Here is a 21669-nt window from a genome sequence, read left to right as displayed (position 1 = left end):
TCCTATACCGTGGGTATGACCACCTCCCTGTAACTCCTCTCTATCACACCTTCAGCCTCTCAAATGATCCAGAGTTCATCCAGCTCCAGTTCCCTAACACGGTTTGTGAGGAGGGGGAGTTGGGTGCACTTCTCGCAGGTCAAGTCAGAGGGGACACCAGCAGTTACCCTTACCTCCCACATCCTGCAAGAGGAGCATGCAACTGCCCTAGCTTCTATTCCCTCTACTCTAGACTTCCAAAAGAATAAAATAAAGCCTTACCTTACCGAACCTCCACAGAGTCTTTTTGGTTAGAGGACAACGATCGGTGGGAGACACTACACGTGTAGTGTGTCAGGTTTAGCCCATGCCCGAATTTATCTGTTTCTTCCTGGCCTCCGGTCCCTCCACACACCCGCTGCTGAAAACGAGGGCCGCTTGCAAGAGGCAAGTTTTTATACATGGAGAGACAAAAACCGCCTTACCTTCCTGTCTGCACTCTGGCTCGTGCTGCTGCCGCTGAAAACAAGAGGCCACTTTCTTGAATTTGACTTCAAAAAAATTTGCTTTAAAGCACCTTTGAGATGCTTAAAGGTCTTGAAATATCTACATATATGTAGCTTTTTTAAAAAAGCTTTAACTGGTTCACGTGGGCAATGACCCATTTTCTGAACTTTGTCACAAAGAAATACTGTGAATTCGAAGTAGGTGGGAGAAACACTCCTACTTTAAACAACAGCTCACAAAGATAATCTCGCTAAACTGCTGGGGTAATGATGCAGTTCAACCAGTTTCTGATTTTACGAACATATACTTCGACACTAAGTTCAGAAAATTCAACCAGTCTCTTAAGATTGAAGCAAGAAATAATTGTTTGGTAACATTTTAATTTAAATTAAACTTGTTCTACTGAAAGTGCAATGTGATTTTCCAATCCCATCTCATTGTAGAACTAAACTGTATTATAGAAGGGGCTTCAGGAAAAACAGCTCCAGCCATGGAGAATACAAGGAATGAAATACATAAATAAAATCTTGTTTCAGCCGGACAGTGTGCTGGGCCTTTGATGCTTACACGTCCTTAGGAAGTCCCAAAGCTTGACAGCCAATAAAGTACCACGCTTCTGAGGTGCAGTGACCATTGTTTCACAGGCAAAAGAACCAAACACAGAAATAAGCACAGAAAACTCACAACACCAAACATAAGTGACCAGGCAATTTTCTTGCCGACATAGTCTTCTCTTGAAAATTCCCAAGTGTAGACCTCTGAGGTGGCCGGCCCTCAGGGTTAGCAAAAAAAGCAGGTGGAGAAAAACACAAATCATCCTATTTACCTCAGACATGCTTGGAAGCAGAGAGAGGCCAGTATTGTCAAGGCCAGAATACGAATTTCCCGTTCACTTGTATATCACAAATAGAAAAGGATCAGAAAGGATGGGAACATAAAATTAGAAATTCTCTCAAGTCCTTTTCTTGCTTGAAACACAGCTTGGTCTTTTCAAATTAATGCATGTTGGTCTATCCTACAATGCTTTTTAGAATTTATTAACAGAGGAAGTCTGTATTCTAAAGAGCTTTTTGTTCTGGATATGGATCCTGTATGTAGCAAAAACGGTGTTTAAGCAACACCAAAATAGGTCCTGAAATCCTGAGTGAGAGAATAGGTCTCCTTAAAGAACAGCAAGACTGTCAATGCGTGGAGCCACAGAAGGTGGAGATTTTTAATGAATAATTCTCCTCACTGTTTACTGAGGAGAGAATCATGGATGCTAAGGAAATAAGGGAAGCAAGTGGGTATGTTTTGGACGCATATGCATTACTAAAGAGGTGGTGTTTGCAGCCTTAAAGCAATTAAGGTTATCCTCTGGTCCTGATTAAGTCCATCTTGGATGCTGTGGAAGGTTAGGGAAGAAGTTGCAGAACCCCTTGCAGAGATTTTTACCTGCATCGTTAGCCACTAGTGAAGTTCCAGAAGACTGGAAGGCGGTTAATGTTGTTCCATTGTTTAAGAAAGGTAGCAAAGATAAGCCAAGGAACTAAGGGCCAATAAGCCTGACATCAGTGGCAGGCAAGTCATTGGAGATGATACTGAGGGACAGGATCAACCAACATTTGGATGGTCAGGGTCTGATTAGGGATAGTCAGCATGGGCTTATGCATGGGAAGTCACCTCAGACAGATCTTTCACAGTTTTTCGAAAAGGTAACCAGGAGGATGGATGAGCGTAGGGGAGTGGATATTGACTACATGGACTTTAGTAAGGTTTTTGACAAGGTAGCACACAGCAAGCTTGTCACGAATGTTAGGCTGCAATGGGATCCAGGGAGACCTAGCTAATTGGATTCAAAATTCGCTCAAGGGTAGGAAACAGAAGGTGATGGTCGCAAGTTGTTTCTCGGGCTGGAGGCCGATAATTAGTGGTGTGCCATATGGGTTGGTGCTGGAGTGTTATTTCTTATTTACATATATGATCTGGATGAGAATGTACAAGGCATAATTAGTAAGTTCGTAGAGGATACAAAATCAGGAGATATCGTTGATAGTGAGGAAGGTTATCAAAAATTACAGAGCAATCTTGATCAGATGAGGAAGTGGGCTGAGGATTGGCAAATGCAATTCAGTACAGATAAGTGCGAGGTGCTACACTTTGAAAATTCAAACCAAGGTAGGATTTATTCAATAACTGGTAAGGTCCTGAGGAGGGTTGTGGAACAAAGATCTAGGAGTACAAATCCATAGTTTGTTGAAAGCGGGTGTCACAGGTGGACAGGGTGGGTGAAGCATGAACAAAAACAAAGCTGCTGGAAAAGCTCAGCAGGTCTGGCAGCATCTGTGGAGGAGAAAACAGAGTTAACGTTTCGGGTCCTGTGAACCTTCCTCAGAACCTGCTGAGCTTTTCCAGCAATTTTGTTTTTGTTCTTGATTTACAGCATCCACAGTTCTTTTGGTTCTTACAACATTTAGCATGCTGGCCTTAATTGGTTAAGGCACTGAATATAGGAGTTGGGATGTTGTGTTACAGTTGTATAAGTCGCTGGTGAGGCCGCATTTGGGATTATTGGTCACCTTATTACAGAAAAGAGATAATTAAACTGGAAAGTGTGCAAAGAAGATTTACAAGGATGTTGCTAGGACTAGTAGGCCTGAGTTATAGGTAGAAGTTGGCCAGGAACGATATATTCTTTGGAGAATGAGGGGTCACCTTATCGAGGTATATAAAATTATGACAGGCATAGGTAGGATGAATGCCTGTAGTCTTTTCCCCACCAATGGGGAATTGAAAATTAGAAGGTATTGTTTTAAAGTGAGAGGGCATAGATCTAATAAGGACCTGAGGGGCAACTTCTTCACGCAAAGAGTGGTGCATATATGGAACGGGGTCCCACAGGAAGTGATTTAAGCAAGTACAATAGCATTTAAAAAAACAATTTGATAGGCACATGGATGGGAGGGTTTAAAGAGGGATATGGACTAAATGCGGGCAATTGGAATCAGCTGAGTGCGCACCAGGATCAATTTGGGCCAAAAGGGCATGTTTCCATGGTGTATTACCCTTCGACTATGAACTTTTAATCTTTTGCCCACCAACGCACTAATGTATGTGGAAATGCATGCCGAAATTGCAACTCAGAAACAAGCTATTCAGTCCAACCATTTCTGTTAGCATTCCTACACCTCTGCCTCAATGGCTCAAAGCAAATAATCAAAAAAAGAGGAACAATCTACATTTATACACAGATCACAGCCTTTGCATGATCCAATCACTTCCCATCCATTAAAGTACCTTCTGAAATAGAATCATGGTTGTATTACAGGAAAATATTGACCAAGACACCAAGCAGAATTCCACAGTTCTTTTTCATAGCTGCAGTCTGAAGATTTTTACATGTACTGGCAATCAAGAAGGATCCTGAACTTAACATCTCCTGTGAAAGATGGCAATGTAGCATTCCCCCAGTGCCTCACTGGAGTTTCATCCTAAATTTTATACTCAAGTCTCTAAAGTGGAACTTGAACACATAAATTTGTTGATAAATCAGAAGGTTATTTACCAGCAACTGAATCATGGGTAACAATATCATTCATCCTGTTCCAAAGTTCCTTCAATTCCTTATTCTGCAGCCAACGAGCTCACCTAATATCTGACCTTTATTCAGATATTTTGGAAAAAAGAAAAACCTCATTGAAATTCTGGAAATAGTAACCTTACACTATTCTGAAACAGACAGCAACTTCAGATGCTTTTGCTCAATTTCCAGGTAGGGGGCAAAAGATAAAACAAAATTCACATACAGGAATGCACAATCTAGATTCTGGAACAAAACATTACGATGCAAAGCACAGAATTCAGCAGCATAAACAGTTCACTGGTTTGTTTGGAAGCACGAGTGCACATGAAGAAGATGAATGGTTCATTTGAACAGGTTGATATTGAGAGATGTTCTCAATCATCCTAGCTCGGTTCGCAATAAACAACTGCACCTTCCAGTCGTGAACCATTTCAACTCCCCCTCCCATTCCTTAGATGACATGTCCAGCATGGGCCTCCTGCAGTGCCACAATGATGCCACCCGAAGATTGCAGGAATAGCAACTCATATTCCACTTGGGAACCCTGCAGCCCAATGGTATCAGTGTGGATTCCACCAGCTTCAAAATCTCCCCTTCCCCCACTGCATCCCAAAATCATCCCAGTTCATCCCTGATAACAAAGTGTGAAGCTGGATGAACACAGCAGGCCAAGCATCTCAGGAGCACAAAAGCTGACATTTTGGGTCTAGATCCTTCATCAGAGAGGGGGATGGGGAGAGGGTTCTGAAATAAATAGGCAGTGCGGGAGAGGCGGACTGAAGATGGATAGAGGAGAAGATAGGTGCAGAGGAGGGGATGGGATAGGTCAGTCTGGGGAGGACGGACAGGTCAAGGGGGTGGGATGAGGTTGGTAGGTGGGAAATGGAGGTGTGGCTTGGGGAGGGAGGAGGGGATGGGTGAGAGGAAGAACAGGTTAGGGAGGCGGGGATGAACTTGGGAACCCTGTAGCCCAATGGTATCAATGTGGACTTCACAAGCTTCAAAATGCAGTGGGGGGAGGGGGAGATTTTGAAGCTTGTGAAGTCCACCTTGATACCATTGGGCTGCAGAGTTCCCAAGTTCATCCCCGCCTCCCTAAGCTGTTCTTCCTCTCACCTATCCCCTCCTCCCACCCCAAGCTGCACCTTCATTTCCTACCTACCAACCTCATCCCGCTCCCGTGACCTATCCATCCTGCCTGGACAGACCTATCCCCTCCTTACTCCCCACCCATACTCTCCTCTATCTTCGATCTGCCTCCCGCCCTCTCCCTATTTATTTCAGAACCCTCACCCCATCCCCCCTTTTCTGATGAAGGGTCTAGGCCCGGAGCGTCAGCTTTTGTATTCCTAAGATGCTGCTTGGCCTACTGTGTTCATCCAGCTCCACACGTTATTATCAAAGAAGTTATGACATGCCTCTGGAGCAGACGAGACCTCACACTGATATCATCTGCTAATCAGAGATCTATGTGAAACCAGAAAGAAACTAAAAATGAACTGACATCTTCTACTTAAAGGTTATATTGAGAAAGAGGTTAAATCCACAGACACATTTAAATATAAACTACACCTGTTGGTATTATTTCAAATGAGAGTGTTGAGCTTGTAATTAAGCTTTAGAGACTACAGAACAGCAAAGGGCTGATAAATATCTACTATACAATACTAGAGAACTGCTGCAAATCAGAGACACTTAAATGAAGTTCCATCAGACTGACTCAGGAGGACAGTAAAAGATTCTCTGGCACCAGAGATTAACGAATGCTTCAGATGTCCTGACCAAAAAGTTAGCATTCAAACAGATGAAACTATCAGTAATCCAATTGTGGAAATAGAATTCTGTAATTTTCCATTTGTGGAATCTTGGACTGCGACCTCCTATTTATTAACAGTAATTAACTGCACATAGAGCACCAATAGATATATTTAATTTTCTCGTCACAATAGTCTCAGCAATAGTTGTGAAAACCTAACAATTAAGTAATTTTCTTGGTCCTTTACCAAGTTAAATTCAGATTATCAGTTTCAGTAATGATAATGGAAAGAAATTACTCAGTGTGACTTCAGGCTATCATAATACAGGACTGCCAATAAACGATAATGCACTAGAAGGGATTAATGGGGCAAATTTATTACCAGGTGGAGTATTAAACCATAAAGATTACAGAGCGATCTATAAAAATTGTGTCAGCTAAGAAAGCCAGCAAGCAAAGACCAACTAAGTGTAAGATCAGACGTAATTATGACGTCCTGCACCTATCTGACAGTTGACAATGTTTCAAGTTGTACAATGACTGTTCTGACAATGTCAAAGACTTGAAACGTCACATTTGAGAGAAACACCAACAGAATATAAAATGGAGGGAGTGGGTGTATAGCTTAGGGAAAAGTAAAAGAGAAATTAGAAGGAAACACATCCTCACTAAACAGCATACAAGCTGATTAATCCCAAACTGCAATTTTGTCAGGGATGCTATCCTCCCCGTTTTTCCCAGAAACCTTGCTTGTGCAAACAATTTAAAATCTCCTCCACAATTAAGTGTGCACAAAATTCAAGGCTGATATAAATGCAGAAGTTTGCCAAGAAATGTCACATTTGCGCCAAGCACTTAAGGGCAATTAGATTTTGTTTTGCTGCGTCCTGGTAATGAATTGACTATACCAAGCGTAACAAAATAACATCAAAAGGAACACTGTGCTAAGGTCTTGTATTAAATTGGCTCAAGAATTCTCTACAATGGGAGGAGTCAAGCACTCACCAGTGGGCAATGTTGTTTGGCTAGGTGTTTGCTTTCCTGAGATCAATTTTATTGCTTACGTATAATCAGAGTATCCTGTTCCTTTCTGTCTCCAGCAGGACAGTATGTGCCCAATCAACAATACCCCAGGACTTCCTTTACAGTCAATAGGTGAGTTTTATTTCTGAAAATATTATTTTAAATCAGTTTTGAGAATTCATTACATTGATATGTAGGTCTGATGCAAAGAACCAACTTGAAGGAAAAGGCAGTTTTTGTCTGAGCCGAGAGGAATTTAAACTTTTAAAAAACCTTAATGAAACTGTTTAACTAACTTGTAGCATGTGAGGCTAGATACTAAGACACAATTCAATAACTAATGAACTCTCAAGATGACCAGAAGGTTATACCACAGTACAGACCATGACGACTACTTAACTAGCACAGAACACTGAAAGCCACATCAAGGGCTAATTGCATCATTGAGATCCTTTCCATTTCCAATTTCTAGCAGATGGACCCTAAATTTTTACAAGGCAGCAAACAGAACACTGGTATAATGAACAAATTAAAAATTAAGCAATAACGGCACCATGAGTGTCTAGATGACACAGAGCAACGACAATTCAGGCAACTCTGAAACAGATGCAAGCTCATCAGCTCTAACCCACAGTGCCAACCAAGGCAAGTGCTGGCTTTGTGATTATGTAATAAAAGGTGCAAGAAAGCAGACAAACACTTCCAAAAGAGAGAGGAAAACTGACATCTAAGTTACAAAGACCATTCTCATCACAACCAGTTAAACCGCACCACACATAAACAGAATGCCATTTAATTAGAGGGAAACTGCAAAATACTATGGCTCAGTCAGTTTGGGGTGTCCTCATATACAAATCACAGTTGGCACGCAGGTATACCAAATAATTACAAAGGCAAATGCAATTTTAGTCTTTATTACAGGGAACAGACTTTAAAGCGGGAAATTCATGCTACAACCATAAAGATCATTGGTAAAATGTCCCTGAGAGTACACCATACAGTTTTGTGCTCCGTATTCAAGGAGAGATATGCTTGCAATGTCCCTTCCTGCTCGGCTTAACTTTCCTCTCCTACGATGCTGCTTGGCCTGCTGTGTTCATCCAGCTCCACACCCTGTTATGTCAATCAACCCATTGAACCTTCTTTGAACTTTCTGTTATTCTGTCACAAGCATATCTCTCCTTGAATACGGAGCACAAAACTGTGTGGCGTATTCTCAGGGACATTTTACCAATGATCTTTATAGTTGTAGCATGAATTTCCCGCTTTAAAGTCTGTTCCCTGTAATAAAGACTAAAATTGCATTTGCCTTTGTAATTACTTGGTATACCTGCGTGCTAACTTCGTGATTTGTATATGAGGACACCCCTGACTGAGCCATAGTATTTTGCAGTTTCCCTCGAATTAAACGGCATTCTGTTTGTGTTGTGCGGTTTAACTGGTTGCGATGAGCACGGTCTTTGGTAACTTAGATGTCAGTTTTCCTCTCTCTTTTGGAAGTGTTTGTCTGCTTTCTTGCACCTTTATCACATAATCACAAAGCCAGCACTTGCCTTGGTTGGCACTGTGGGTTAGAGCTGATGAGCTTGCATCTGATTCATAGTTTCCTGAATTGTTGTTGATCTGTGTCATCTAGACACTCATGGTGCCGTTATTGCTTAATTTTTAATTTGTTCATTGAACAGTCACGAACTTAGCACTGATCCTTACAGTACCACACCAGTAACAGTCTGCCACACTGAGAATAATCTATTTATTCCTACACTCTATTTTATTAACTTGTTTTCAATCCATACTAGAATATTCCTCTAATCCCATGTGCTCTAATTTTATAATTCACCTTGTGTGGGACCTTATCAAAAGCCTTGTGAAAATCCAAATGAGCTGAATCCAAGGGTTCTTCTTTTGTCTATGCTACAGATAACATCCTCAGACAGCTCCAAGTTTGTCAAACTTAATTCCTTTCATAAAACCATGCTGATTCTGTCCTATTTTGCCATTCTTTTTCAAATATTCAGTTATCATATCTATTATAATGAATTCTGACATTTTCCCCACGAAGGATATTAATCAACAGGTTTGTAGTTCTCCATTCTCACTCCCATCTTAAATAGTGGGGTTACATTTAACATTTTCGAATGAGCTGGAAACTTCCCATAATCTATCAAATTATGCAAAATATCCACCAATGTATCACTATCTTTCCTGCTACTTCTTTCAACACACTGGGTTGAAGTTTATCTTGTCAAGTATATTTATCACCCTTAATCCAGTTGGTTTTTCAACTCGTACCTCTTTTCAGATCTTCAATTACACAAGTCCCTTAGTCACCTAGGGAAATTTTCTACATCTTCTGTGAAGACAGATGCAAATTAGCCGCTTCCTTTCTTTGCCATTTCCCTGTTCTCCACTATAAATTCTCAGCTCACGTCTGTAATGAGCCCATGTTCATCCTTGCTGATCATTTTCCTTCCATATATTGGTAGAAGCTTTTTCAATTTCCCCTTTATATTTCCCACCAGCTTGCATTCATATTCTCTAATCTCTCTTTCATCACCAGTTTCTTGACTCTGCTTTGCTGGACCCTAAATTGTTTCCAATCCTCAGGTTTAGCATTATTTGACATTTTTAAAATCAGCCATTTCCTTTGTTGTTTTACCTTTCCCTTTGGCTGTTTGTGTATTAGAGGAATGAATGTCTGTTGTTGAGCTTGTAGTGTTTCTTTAAATACTAGCCATTGCCTAACTACTATCAAATCATTTAATGTAATTTCCCAATCAACCCAAGCTAACTTGTCCACCACACCCTCAGTTTCCTTTGCTCAGATTTAAGACCTCAGCTTCATAATGAAGAAAGTCATATTCAAACTTCATGTGAAATTCTCTCATATCATGGTCACCATTTTCCCTTTATTACAGGAAGGTTATTAATTAGTCTTTTCTCATTACATGATACCAAATCCAAAATAGCCTGATGCCTTGTTGCTTGTTCCATAAAGCCATCTTGTACATACTACAAAAAGTTATCTTCCAATGCATTAATGCTGACTTTGTTAAACCAGTCAGGGTCATGTAAATTAAAGTCACTCATTATTCCTGTATTATCCATGTATTGTGCAGTTTGGTATTCTACAAACAACAATCACTAATGTTTGCTTCTCTTTGCTGTTTTAATTCTACATCATGACCCTATGATCTAAAATCCTCTCTTACTAACAGACTGATGTCATCCGTTATTAGGAGTGCTACCCCACCTCCTTTGCCATCATTATACCCCATCCCAATGAAGATAGTTCTTGGATATTCTGTTCCAAATTTCAACCATCCTTTAATCTCTAGTGAAAACTAAATCATATCCATTAACTTAAATGTGTACATTCAAATCTTCAACCCTTTTGTGAATGCTACAAATGGAGACAGAATGCCTTTAATCAGCTTGATTGAGCATGTTTTCCATTTTGATCCAATGTGATGCTTACCATTGCTTTATCCTCTTCTATTTTTTGATTACCCTTCGACTTTCTTTTACTAGTTTTGCTTCCACTGAATCTAAGCTCCTCTTAGGGAGGAAGGTGGGAATGTGTCATCTAGTTTAAACCTTCCCTAACAGAACAAGTACATTCCATCCTAGGCTCACTCAAAATATCCCTACCAGTTTTAGATGAGAACAATTCAATATATCAGCAACATATGAATTGTACAACCATAAGTAGGCTGACAAGACCATTAAGATGTAGAAGTAGTAGACCACTCAGCCATCAAGTCTCGTCCACCATTCTAATTGGATAATTTTCAACTCCATTCTCCTGCAATTTCCCCATAACACTTGATTCTCTTACTAATTGAAAAATCTGCTCATCTCAGCCTTGAAAATACTTAATGATAGAGGGTCTACAGTCCTCTGGCATAAAGAATTCCAGATTCACTACGCCCCAGAGAAGAAATTCCTCCTGTCTCAAATATGCAATCCTTACTCTGAAATTGTGCCCTCCAGTCCTAGACTCTAATTCTCCAATTAATTCTAATTCTTCAATTCTTCTAATTCTCTTCTAATCCTGTGAAGTCCTGTCAGAGTCAAACTGGACTTGAAACATTAACCCTTTCTCTGCCCACAGATGCAGCTGAGTTTCTCCAGCACTACTTTCATTTCACATTTCCAGTATCCACAGTATTTCTAATTTTGAGTTGCCTAAAATTCTTGTTTGTTTAAATGAAGTAACCATCAATTTTTAAACTCGGATGAGTAAAGCCCAATTACATAACCTCTGATCATAAAATAATCCCTTCATAGTTGGGATCAATCTAGTGAACCTTTTCTGGACTGCCTCCAATACCAGTTATCTTTCCTTAGAAAAGGAACCAAAATTGTTCACAGTATGCCAAGTGTGATCTAACTAGCATTGTGTATAGTTTCAGCAAGACTTCCCTTTTTTTTTACACACAATTTCATCTGAAAAAAATGCCAACATTCCATCTGAGAGATAATAAGAGCTGCCCCAACCCAAAATGCCAACTTTCCTGCTCCTCTGGTGCTGCCTGACCTCCTGTGTCCCTCCAACATTCCATCTGCCTTCCCATTATTTATATGATAGGTTGTGATTTATACAAGAGAAATCCAAAGCCTCTGTGCTGCAGCTTTCTGCAGTTTTTCCTCATTTTAATAATATTCATTTTCTCTATTCTTCCAGCCAAATTGCATAACCTCACACAAACCCATACTGTATCCCACTCACTTGAGTACAACCAGCTGCAACCTCCGTTGTCCTCAACACTTGCCTGCCATTTACTTGTGTCATCCACAAACTTGGCTATACATGCCCACGTGAAGGCTGTCACAAGCATATACTAGACGAAAGGGGTAGAAGGCAGTGGGAGAGAAGATCTGCAGTTGCAGGATGCATTAAAACAACACACCAAGGATATTTCAGCAGCACTTCCCTCCTACGTAACTGGTAACATCGAGAAGGACATGAGCAACAATGTGACGGGTACACCTCCACCTCCAACTTCTCCTAACAAGTCAGACACACACCGTTCCATGTCAACGGTGCCACCATTCTAAAGTTCCAGACACACCAGTGGCAGCAAGGTCTGCAAGCATTCAAGAAGATGGTCCACCATCACTTAAATCAAGACAGCCAGAGAAATTCTGCACTGCTGGTAATATACATACCACAAACACGAAATTTAAAAAAAACTGGGACCCTAACTGTGTGATTAGTGATGGTGAGGTGAGTTCAGTGGGTTACAGAGATCTCAAGTCTAACGTTTAAGGATTTCTGCACTAATCACAAGTACAGATACAATCAAATAAAAATAAACAAATAACCCCATCAGACTCAGAGTTTTATTCTGAAGTGCTTTCCTGACGAAGAATGACTCTTCCTTTCTGGCGAGCACACGTGGGCTTCTCCAGCCCAAGGCAGTTTTTCCACTGGCGGTCACTGCAATCGACTGCGGGGCCTAAGGCTTAGGGCCAGGGCCCGGGCCCCTGCCCGACCATCGGGCCTCGCTGTTGCCCCAGCTCCAGCTCACACTCACCTTCCCCGACAACAGTGACCACAGCGACAGGCCGACCAGGAATAACGAGAGCCTCGGACACCCAGATCCAGCCATGGTCAACGCTGGTGCAGCTCAAAGATCTTCCTCAGTTCAACCTCCTCCGTCTCCGATGTCAGGGGTGAGACAGCACAGCCGTCAATCACCCAAAGTGGGGCGGTTCGACCTGACTGTCAATCACACGCAGAGGGCGGGGTGATGAGGACATGAATCACACCCATGGGGGCGGGGAAAAGGTGCAACTCCACCCACTAAATGGGTGGGGTCTCTGTACTGTTAATCACCCGCTGAGTGGGTGGGGAAGGTTTCTGTATGTCCAATCATACCCTGGGAGGGCGGGTCTTATTTATCATCAATCACACTGGGGGTCAAGGTGGATTGTCAGTTACCAGCTGGAGGAGTGGTCTCTGTGTCCAACAATCTTTTTTCCTTTTATTCATTAACGGGATGAGGGCATCATTAGCTAGGTTAGCATTTGCGGCGCATCCCTAATTGCCCAGAGGACAGTTCACAGCCAACCACATTGCTGTCGGTCTGGAGGCCAGATCAGGTAAGGATGGCAGTTTCCTTCCCTGAAAGTCTTCAGTGAACCAGATGGGTTTTCCCAACAATCAACAATGGATTCATCGTCATCATTAGATTCTTAATTCCAGATATTTTGTTTAATTCAAATTCTACCATCTGCCAGGGCGGATTTCGAACCCTGGTCCCTAGAATGTTTTCTGAGTCTCTGGATTAATAGTAATTTCTCTCTAACGAAAACAGCCTCAGTCTTTCCTCATAAGACCTTTCCTCCATACCAGGCAACATTCTGGTAAATCTCCTCTGTACCCTTTCCAATGCTTCCACAACCTTCCTATAATGCGGCAACCAGAACACAGTTGGAGCAATGCTCCAAGTGTGGCCGGACCAGAGTTTTGAACAGGTGCAACATGACCTCATGGCTCCAAAACTCAATCCCTCTACCAAAAAAACCTAACACACAGTACACCTTCTTAACAACCCTATCAACCTGGGTGGCAACATTCAGGGACCTATGCACATGGGCACAGAGATCCCTCTGCTCATCCACACTACAAAGAATTTTACCATTAGCCCAGTACTCTGTATTCCTGTTACTCCTTCCAAAAGTGAATCACTCGCACTTTTCCCCATTAAACTCCATTTGTCACCTCTCAGCCCAGCTCTGCAGTTTATCTGTATCCGTCTGTAACCTACAACATCCTTCCGCATGATCAACAACTCCACTGACTTTAGCATCATCCACAAATTTACTAACTCATCCTTCTCCACCCTCATTCAGGTCATTTATAAAAATGACAAACAGCAGTGCCCCCTAAACAGATCCTTGCGGTACGCCACTAGTAAATGAACGCCAGGATGAACATTTCCCATCAATCACCACCCTCTGTCTTCTTACAGCTAGCCAATTTCTGATCCAAACCGCTAAATCACCCTCAATCCCATGACTCCGTATTTTCTGCAATAGCCTACTGTGGGGAACCTTATCAAAGGCTTTACTGAAATCCACATACACCACATCAACTGCTTTACCCTCATCCACCTGTTTGGTCACCTTCTCAAAGAACTCAATAAGGCTTGCGAGGCAGGACCTCCCCTTTATACACGGTGTTGACTATCCCTAATCAAATTATTCCTTTCTAGATGATTATAAATCCTATCTCTTATAATCCTTTCCAACACTTTACCCACAACTGAAGTAAAGCTCACTGGTCTATAATTACCAGGGTTGTCTCAACTCCCCTTCTTGAACAAGAGGACATTTGCTATCCTCCAGTCTTCTGGCACTATTCCTGTAGACAATAATGACATAAAGATCAAAGCCAAAGGCTCTGCAATCTCCTCCCTAGCTTCTCAGAGAATCCTACGATACATCCCATCCAGCCCAGGAGACTTACCTATTATCACACTTTCCAGAATTGCTAACACCTCCTCCTTATGAACCTCAATCCCATCTAGTCTTATAGCCTGTATCCCAGTATTCTCCGTGACAACATTGTCTTTTTCCTGTGTGAATACTGACGAAAAAGATTCATTTAGCGCCTCTCCTATCTCTTCGGACTCCACACACAACTTCCCACTACTGTCCTTGACTGGCCCTAATCTTACTCTAGTCATTGTTTTATTCCTGACTTACCTATAGAAAGCTTTAGGGTTTTCCTTGATCCTACCTGCCAAAACGTCTGAATATTCTTAGCTCTCTCTTTCGGTCCTTCCTGGCTAACTGGTAACTCTCAAGTGCCCTAACTGAGCCTTCACGCCTCCTTCTTCCTCTTGACAAAAGATTCAACTTCTTTAGTAAACCATGGTTCACTCGCTCGACCACTTCCTCCCTGCCTGACAGGTACGATGTTATCAAAGACATGCAGTAGCTGATCCTTGAACAAGCTCCACATTTCAATTGTGCCCAGCCCCTGCAGTTTCCTTCCCCATTCTATGCATCCTAAATCTTACCTAATTGCCTCATAACTGCCTTTCCCCCAGCTGTAACTCTTGCCCTGCAGTATTTACCTATCCCTTTCCATCACTAAAGTAAATGTAACCGAATTGCGGTCACTGTCTCCAAAGTGCTCACCTACCTCCAAATCTAACACCTGGCCTGGTTCATTACACAGTACAAAATCCAATGTGGCTTCGCCTCTTGTTGGCCTATCTACGTACTGTGTCAGGAAACCCTCCTGCACACATTGGACAAAAACTGACCCATGTAAAGTACTCGAACTATAGTGTTTCCAGTCAATATTTGGAAAGTTAAAGACTCCATAACAACTACCCTGTTACTTTTGCTCCTATCCAGGATCATCTTTGCAATCCTTTCCTCTACATCTCTGGAGCTTTTCAGTGGCCTATAGAAAACTCCCAACAGGATGACCTCTCTTTTCCTGTTTCTAACCTCAGCCCATACTACCTCAGTAGACAAGTCCTCATCAAACGTCCTTTCTGCCACTGAAATACTGTTCTTGACTAATAATGACACACCTCCCCCTCTTTTACCACCTTCCCTGATCTTGCTGAAACATCTAAACCCTGGAACCTGTAACAGCCATTCCTGTCCCTGCTGTATCCATGTCTCCAAGATGGCCACAGCATCGAAGTCCCAGGTACCAACCCATGCTGCATGTTCACCCACCTTATTCCAGATGCTCCTGGTGTTGAAGTAGACACACTTCAAACCACCGTCATAAAGATAACAAAGTGTGAAGCTGGATGAACACACCAGGCCCAGCAGCATCTCAGGGGCACAAAAGCTGACATTTCAGGCCTAGACCCTTCATCAGAGAGGGGGATGGGGTGAGGGTTCTGAAATACATAGGGAGCGAGCGGGAGGCGGACCGAAGATAGATAGAGAAGAAGATAGGTGGAGAGGAGAGTATAGATGGGGAGGTAGAGAGGGGATAGGTCAGTCCAGGGAAGACGGACAGGTCAAGGAGGTGGGATGAGGTTAGTAGGTAGGAAATGGAGGTGCGGCTTGAGGTGGGAGGAGGGGAGAGGTGAGAGGAAAAACAGGTTAGGGAGGCGGGGACGAGCTGGGCTGGTTTTGGGATGCAGTGGGGAGAGAGAACGAGCTGGGCTGGTTTTGGGATGCAGTGGGAGAAGGGGAGATTTTGAAGCTTGAGAAGTCCACGTTGATACCATTGGGCTGCAGGGTTCCCAAGCGGAATATGAGTTGCTGTTCCTGCAACCTTCGGGTGGCATCATTGTGGCACTGCAGGAGGCCCATGATGGACATGTTGTCTAAGGAATGGGAGGCGGAGTTAAAATGGTTCCCGACTGGGAGGTGCAGTTGTTTATTGAGAACCGAGCGGAGGTGTTCTGCAAAGCGGTCCCCAAGCCTCCGCTTGGTTTCCCCAATGTAGAGGAAGCCACACCGGGTACAGTGGATACTGTATACCACATTGGCAGATGTGCAGGTGAACATCTGCTTAATATGGAAAGTCATCTTGGGACCTGAGATGGGGGTGAGGGAGGAGGTGTGGGGGCAAGTGTAGCACTTCCTGCGGTTGCAGGGGAAGGTGCCGGGTATGGTGGGGTTGGAGGGCAGTGTGGAGCGGACAAGGGAGTCACGGAGAGAGTGGTCTCTCTGCAAGGCAGACAAGGGTGGGGATGGAAAAGTGTCTTGGGTGGTGGGGTCGGATTGTAGATGGCGGAAGTGTTGGAGGATGATGCGTTGTATCCGGAGGTTGGTGGGGTGGTGTGTGAGAACGAGGGGGATCCTCTTAGGGCGGTTATTGCGGGGGGCGGGGTGTGAGGGATGTGTTGCAGGAAATGCAGGAGACATGGTCAAGGGCATTCTCGACCACTGCAGGGTTGGGGGGGGGAAGTTGCGGTCCTGGAAGAACGTGGACATCTGGGATGTGTGGAAGTGGAATGCCTCATCCTGGCAGCAGATGCGGCGGAGGCGAAGGAATTGGGAATAGGGGATGGAATTTTTGCAGGAGGGTGGGTGGAAGGTGGTGTATTCTCGGTAGCTGTGGGAGTCGGTGGGCTTGAAATGGACATCAGTTTCTAGCTGGTTACCTGAGATGGAGACTGAGAGGTCCAGCAAGGTGAGGGATGTGTTGGAGATGGTCCAGGTGAACTGAAGGTTGGGGTGGAAGGTGTTGGTGAAGTGGATGAACTGTTCGAGCTCCTCTGGGGAGCAAGAGGCGGCGCCGGTACAGTCATCAATGTAACGGAGGAAGAGGTGGGGTTTGCGGCCTGTGTAGGTGCGGAAGAGGGACTGTTCCACGTAACCTACAAAGAGGCAGGCATAGCTGGGGCCCATGTGGGTACCCATGGCCACCCCCTTTGTCTGTAGGAAGTGGGAGGAAGCAAAGGAGAAGTTGAGGGTGAGGATGAGTTCGGCTAGGCGGATGAGGGTGTCGGTGGAGGGTGACTGGTCAGGCCTGCAGGACAGGAAGAAGCGGAGGGCCTTGAGGCCATCTGCATGCAGAATACAGGTGTATAGGGACTGGACTTCCATGGTGAAAATGAGGTGTTGGGGGCCAGGGAATTGGAAGTTCTGGAGGAGGTGGAGGGCGTGGGTGGTGTCACGGATGTAGGTGGAGGGTTCCTGGAGCAAGTAGGAGAAAATGGAGTCCAGATAGGTGGAGATGAGTTCGGTGGGGCAGGAACAGGCTGAGACAATAGGTCGACCAGGGCAGGTGGGTTTGTGGATTTTGGGAAGGAGATAGAAAGGGGCCGTGCAGGGTTGGGGAACAATAAGGTTGGAGACTGTGGGTGGGAGGTCCCCTGAGGTGATGAGATCATAGATGGTATTGGAGATGATGGTTTGGTGCTCAGGGATGGGATCAATGTCAAGGGGGCGGTAGGAGGTGGTGTCGGAGAGTTGGCGTTGGCCTCGGCTATGTAGAGGTCAGTGCGCCATACTACCACAGGTTGGGGTTGGAGCGGAGGGCTGCCCATTCTGCAGGGGAGAGGTTGGAGTGGGTGAGAGGGGTGGAGAGGTTGAGGCGGTTAAACCACCTTCCTACCTGCCGGCACACTCCTGCGACCTTGCAACCTTATTCGTGACCTCACTACTCTCAACCTCCTGTACATTAGAGCTACAATTCAGGTCCCCATCCCCTGCTGAATTAGTTTAAACCCTCCCAAAGAGCATTAGCAAATTTCGCCCCCCAGGATATTGGTACCCCTCTGGTTCAGGTGTAGACCATCCTGTTTGTAGAGGTCCCACCTAGCCCAGAATGAGCCCCAATTATCCAGGTATCTGAATCCCTCTCTCCTGCACCATCCCTGCAGCCACGTGTTCAACTGCTCTCTCTCCCTATTCCTTACCTCGCTAGCACGTGGCACAGGTAACAAACCAGAGATAACAACTCTGTTGTTCTAGCTTTAAGCTTCCACCCTCGCTCCTTGAATTTCTGCCTCACATCCATCCCTTTTTCTACCCATGTCATTGGTGCCTATGTGGACCACAACTTGTGGCTGCTCTCCTTCCCCTTAAGAATCCTGAAAACACAATCCAAGACATCACAGACCTTGGCACCCGAGAGGCAACACACCAACCGCGAGTCTCTCTCATTCCCACAGAATCTCCTATCTGTCACCCTAACTATGGAATCCCCAATGACTAATGCTGTCCTCCTGTCCTCCCTTCTCATCTGAGCAACAGGGACAGACTCTGTGCCAGAGACCAGTACCCCATTGGCTTACTCCTGGTAAGTTCCCCCCCCCCCCCACCCCCCCAGCAACAGTATCCAAAATGGTATCCTTGTTATTGAAGGGAATGACCACAGGGGATCCCTGCACGGTCTGCCTGCTCCTTTCCGTCCCCTGACTGTAACCCATCTGCCTTTTTCCTGGACCTGAGGTGTGACTACCTCCTCATAACTCCTCTCAATTACCCCATTAGCCTCCCAAATGATCCGAAGTTCATCCAGCTCCAGCTCCAGTTCCCTAACGCGATTTCCGAGGAGCGGGAGTTGGGTGCACTTCCTGCAGATGAAGTCAGAGGGGACACCAGCAGTGACCCTTACCTCCCACATTCTACAGGAGGAGCATGCAACTGCCGTAACATCCATTCCCACTGTTCTGAATTCCCAAACAGACTATTGAAAAATAACTAGTAACCTTACCAAATCGGTGCTCGGAACCTTTTTTCCCGTTAGAGGAGGAGGATGGGTGAGAGACACTACCTAAGTAGTGTTTTGGGTAAAGCAACCACCCAAATATATTACCTCACTATGGAGGAAGAACGTTCCAAATGGCAGAGCAGTCCAGAACTAGGGATCACTGTCTAAGGATACAGGATAGGCCAAGGACTGAAATAAAACAAAAAATTCTTCATCCAGAGGTTTGGTGAGCCTGTGTAATCTCAGTCATGGAAACGGTTAAGGTGAAAACATTTAACGTTTTCAAGAGGCATTATAGTTCTTAGGGCTAAAGGGTATGGAGAGAAGGCGAGAACAAGGTACTGAGTTGGATGATCGTTGAATGATGGAGCAGGCTGGAAGGGCTGAATGGTCTACTCGTGTTCCTATTTTCTGTGTTTCTATGTTGCATTCACCTACATGAGGCAGTACCAGATCTGACACTGTGTGGTGTGGGCTTATTCTGTGTCCATCAGCACTAAGAATGGGACATATGGCATTCTCCACCCATCAGAGTGACCGGATTAGGTAGCAGTGAACAAGTCTGAAACAGAGGCCCATGACGCTATTTGATTGTAAAAGGAAACAGTTTGCATTGTGTTCCTCCAGATCATGACAGTATTTGATTAACCCATCATTTCAAATAGGATGGTGGTTTGAAGTTTGACAGTGGTCCCAATAACAATATAAAAACTATTAAAGCAAGTCACAAAGGTGTATCAGTGAGCAGGAAGCAACAGACAGGAGTAGGTACCAGCAGGCAGGAATCACGAAGAGGTGTCAGTGGGTTGGAGCAGATACCAGTGAGCAAAAGCAGATGGTAGTGAGCAGGTAACAGTGGACAGGAGCATACAGTAGTCAGCTGCATCAGCAGTGAGGTGGAGCAGATAGTAGTGAGCAGGTAGCAGTGAGCTGGAGCAGATAACAGTGAGCAGGGGCAAGAAACAGTGGACTGGGCAGATAATAGTGAGCAGGGATGTGGGTTCTTTCCATGGTAATGCCCTGCCTGCCTCAGGTTGAACACCAGTGGCAGTGGGAGAAGGTCATACAGAGGGCATTAAAGCCCCATTGAAAGGCAACAATTAGAATCCAGTTGGAAAGGCCCCCCACAGGTGTTAACATCCCAGACTTAATCAGGTGGAGGCAGGAAAGCAAGGGTTCCTGACCCAGCACCCTATAGCCCAATTTAGTGCATGCAAAATGCCATTTAGAACTGTGACTACCAATCCAGCAATTTCTACTTTGCGGAACGCTTTGTGGAGCACCTATGCTTGGATTGCAACAAACGACTGCACCTCCCAGTCGTGAAGCACTTCAACTGCCCCTCCCACGCTTTGGACGACATGTCTAACCTGTGCCGCCTCCAGTGCCACAACGATGCCACCCAAAGACTGCAGGAACAGCACCTCATATTTCACTTGGGAACGCTGCAGCCCAATGGTATCAATGTGGATTTCACGAGCTTCAAAATCTCCCTGCCCCGACCGCATCCCAAAACCAGCCCAGCTCATCCCCACCTCCCTAACCTGTCCATCCTTTCTTCCACCTACCAGCCTCACCCCCACCTCCTTGACCTGTCCGTCTTCCCTTGACCAACCAACCCCCATCCTAACTTGCCACCTACACTCACCTTTACTGGCTCCATCGCTGCCTCCTTGACCTGTCCATCTCCTCTCCACCTATCTGCTCCTTTATTCATCTTCCATCAGCTTCCTCCTCTCGCTCTATTTATTTCAGAATCCCTTTCCCCTCCCCCATTTCTGAAGAAGGGTCCAGATCCGAAACATCAGCTTTCCTGCTTCTCTGATGCTGCTTGGCCTGCTGTATTCATTCAGCTCTATACCTTGTTATCTCTCACTCTCATCTCTACTTTGCTTATGTTTTGTATAGCAAACGCCAGACAAGTTCCTCAGTTCCAATCGTCAGTCCATTGGTTCTGGGGCTTTTTTGTTACAAGAAGGCATTTTACATCACAATATTTCACGGGATAAAATAGTTAAAACAACCAGTTCATTTAAAGTGAAAAAAGGATAAAACACAAAGGGTATGTTCATTGTGTATTTTAATAACTCTCAATGAATATGATTTCTGACTTAAAGTGAGGTTTTAGTTACTCATTTGTTCATTTAACCTTCTTTCAACCTCCAGCAGACACTTTCATTTGAATCAGCCAGCAGGTTTCAAACCAAGATAACAAAGTGTGGGGCTGATGAACACAGCAGGCCAAGCAGCATCTCAGGAGCACAAAAGCTGACGTTTCGGGCCTAGACCCTTCATCTCTGATGGGTCTAGGCCCGAAACATCAGCTTTTGTGCTCCTGAGATGCTGCTTGGCCTGCTGTGTTCATCCAGCCCCACACTTTGTTATCTTGGACTCTACAGCATCTGCAGTTCCCACTATCACAGGTTTTAAACCAATGCAGTTCTGTCGCTTGCTCCTATCGTTAAGTACACATGTCACAAACAGCAGATCCCAAACCCCTATGACAGCTCATTTCTCCAGCAAAAAAACTTAATCGTGGATTTAAAACTGGAGAATACGAGAAATTCCATTAATAAAAAATAGATTTCTCCAAGATAAGACATACAAGATTTTTCTAGAGGGTTCAAGTTGTTTTGAATGATTTCTTTATTCTGTTGTAGAGACATCTGAAATCTTAACTCATCTTTC

General features: G+C 44.3%; 1 protein-coding gene across 1 annotated transcript in view; it reads right to left on the bottom strand.

The window, feature by feature from the left end:
• ern1 (endoplasmic reticulum to nucleus signaling 1) overlaps positions 1 to 12531 on the bottom strand; it is a 97389-nt gene extending 84858 nt beyond the window's left edge. The window contains exon 1 of the mRNA XM_048554912.2: positions 12368 to 12531. Coding sequence (XP_048410869.1) covers positions 12368 to 12442 — 75 coding nt within the window. The 5' untranslated portion in view covers positions 12443 to 12531. The remainder of the gene's footprint in view (positions 1 to 12367) is intronic.
• Between the last annotated feature and the right edge of the window lie 9138 nt (positions 12532 to 21669).

This window comes from Stegostoma tigrinum, chromosome 22 (genome assembly GCF_030684315.1).
Source record: "Stegostoma tigrinum isolate sSteTig4 chromosome 22, sSteTig4.hap1, whole genome shotgun sequence".
Taxonomy (NCBI): Eukaryota; Metazoa; Chordata; class Chondrichthyes; order Orectolobiformes; family Stegostomatidae; genus Stegostoma; species Stegostoma tigrinum.
Note: the sequence above shows the minus strand (reverse complement) of the source record. Positions and strands in the feature narration are given on the sequence as shown.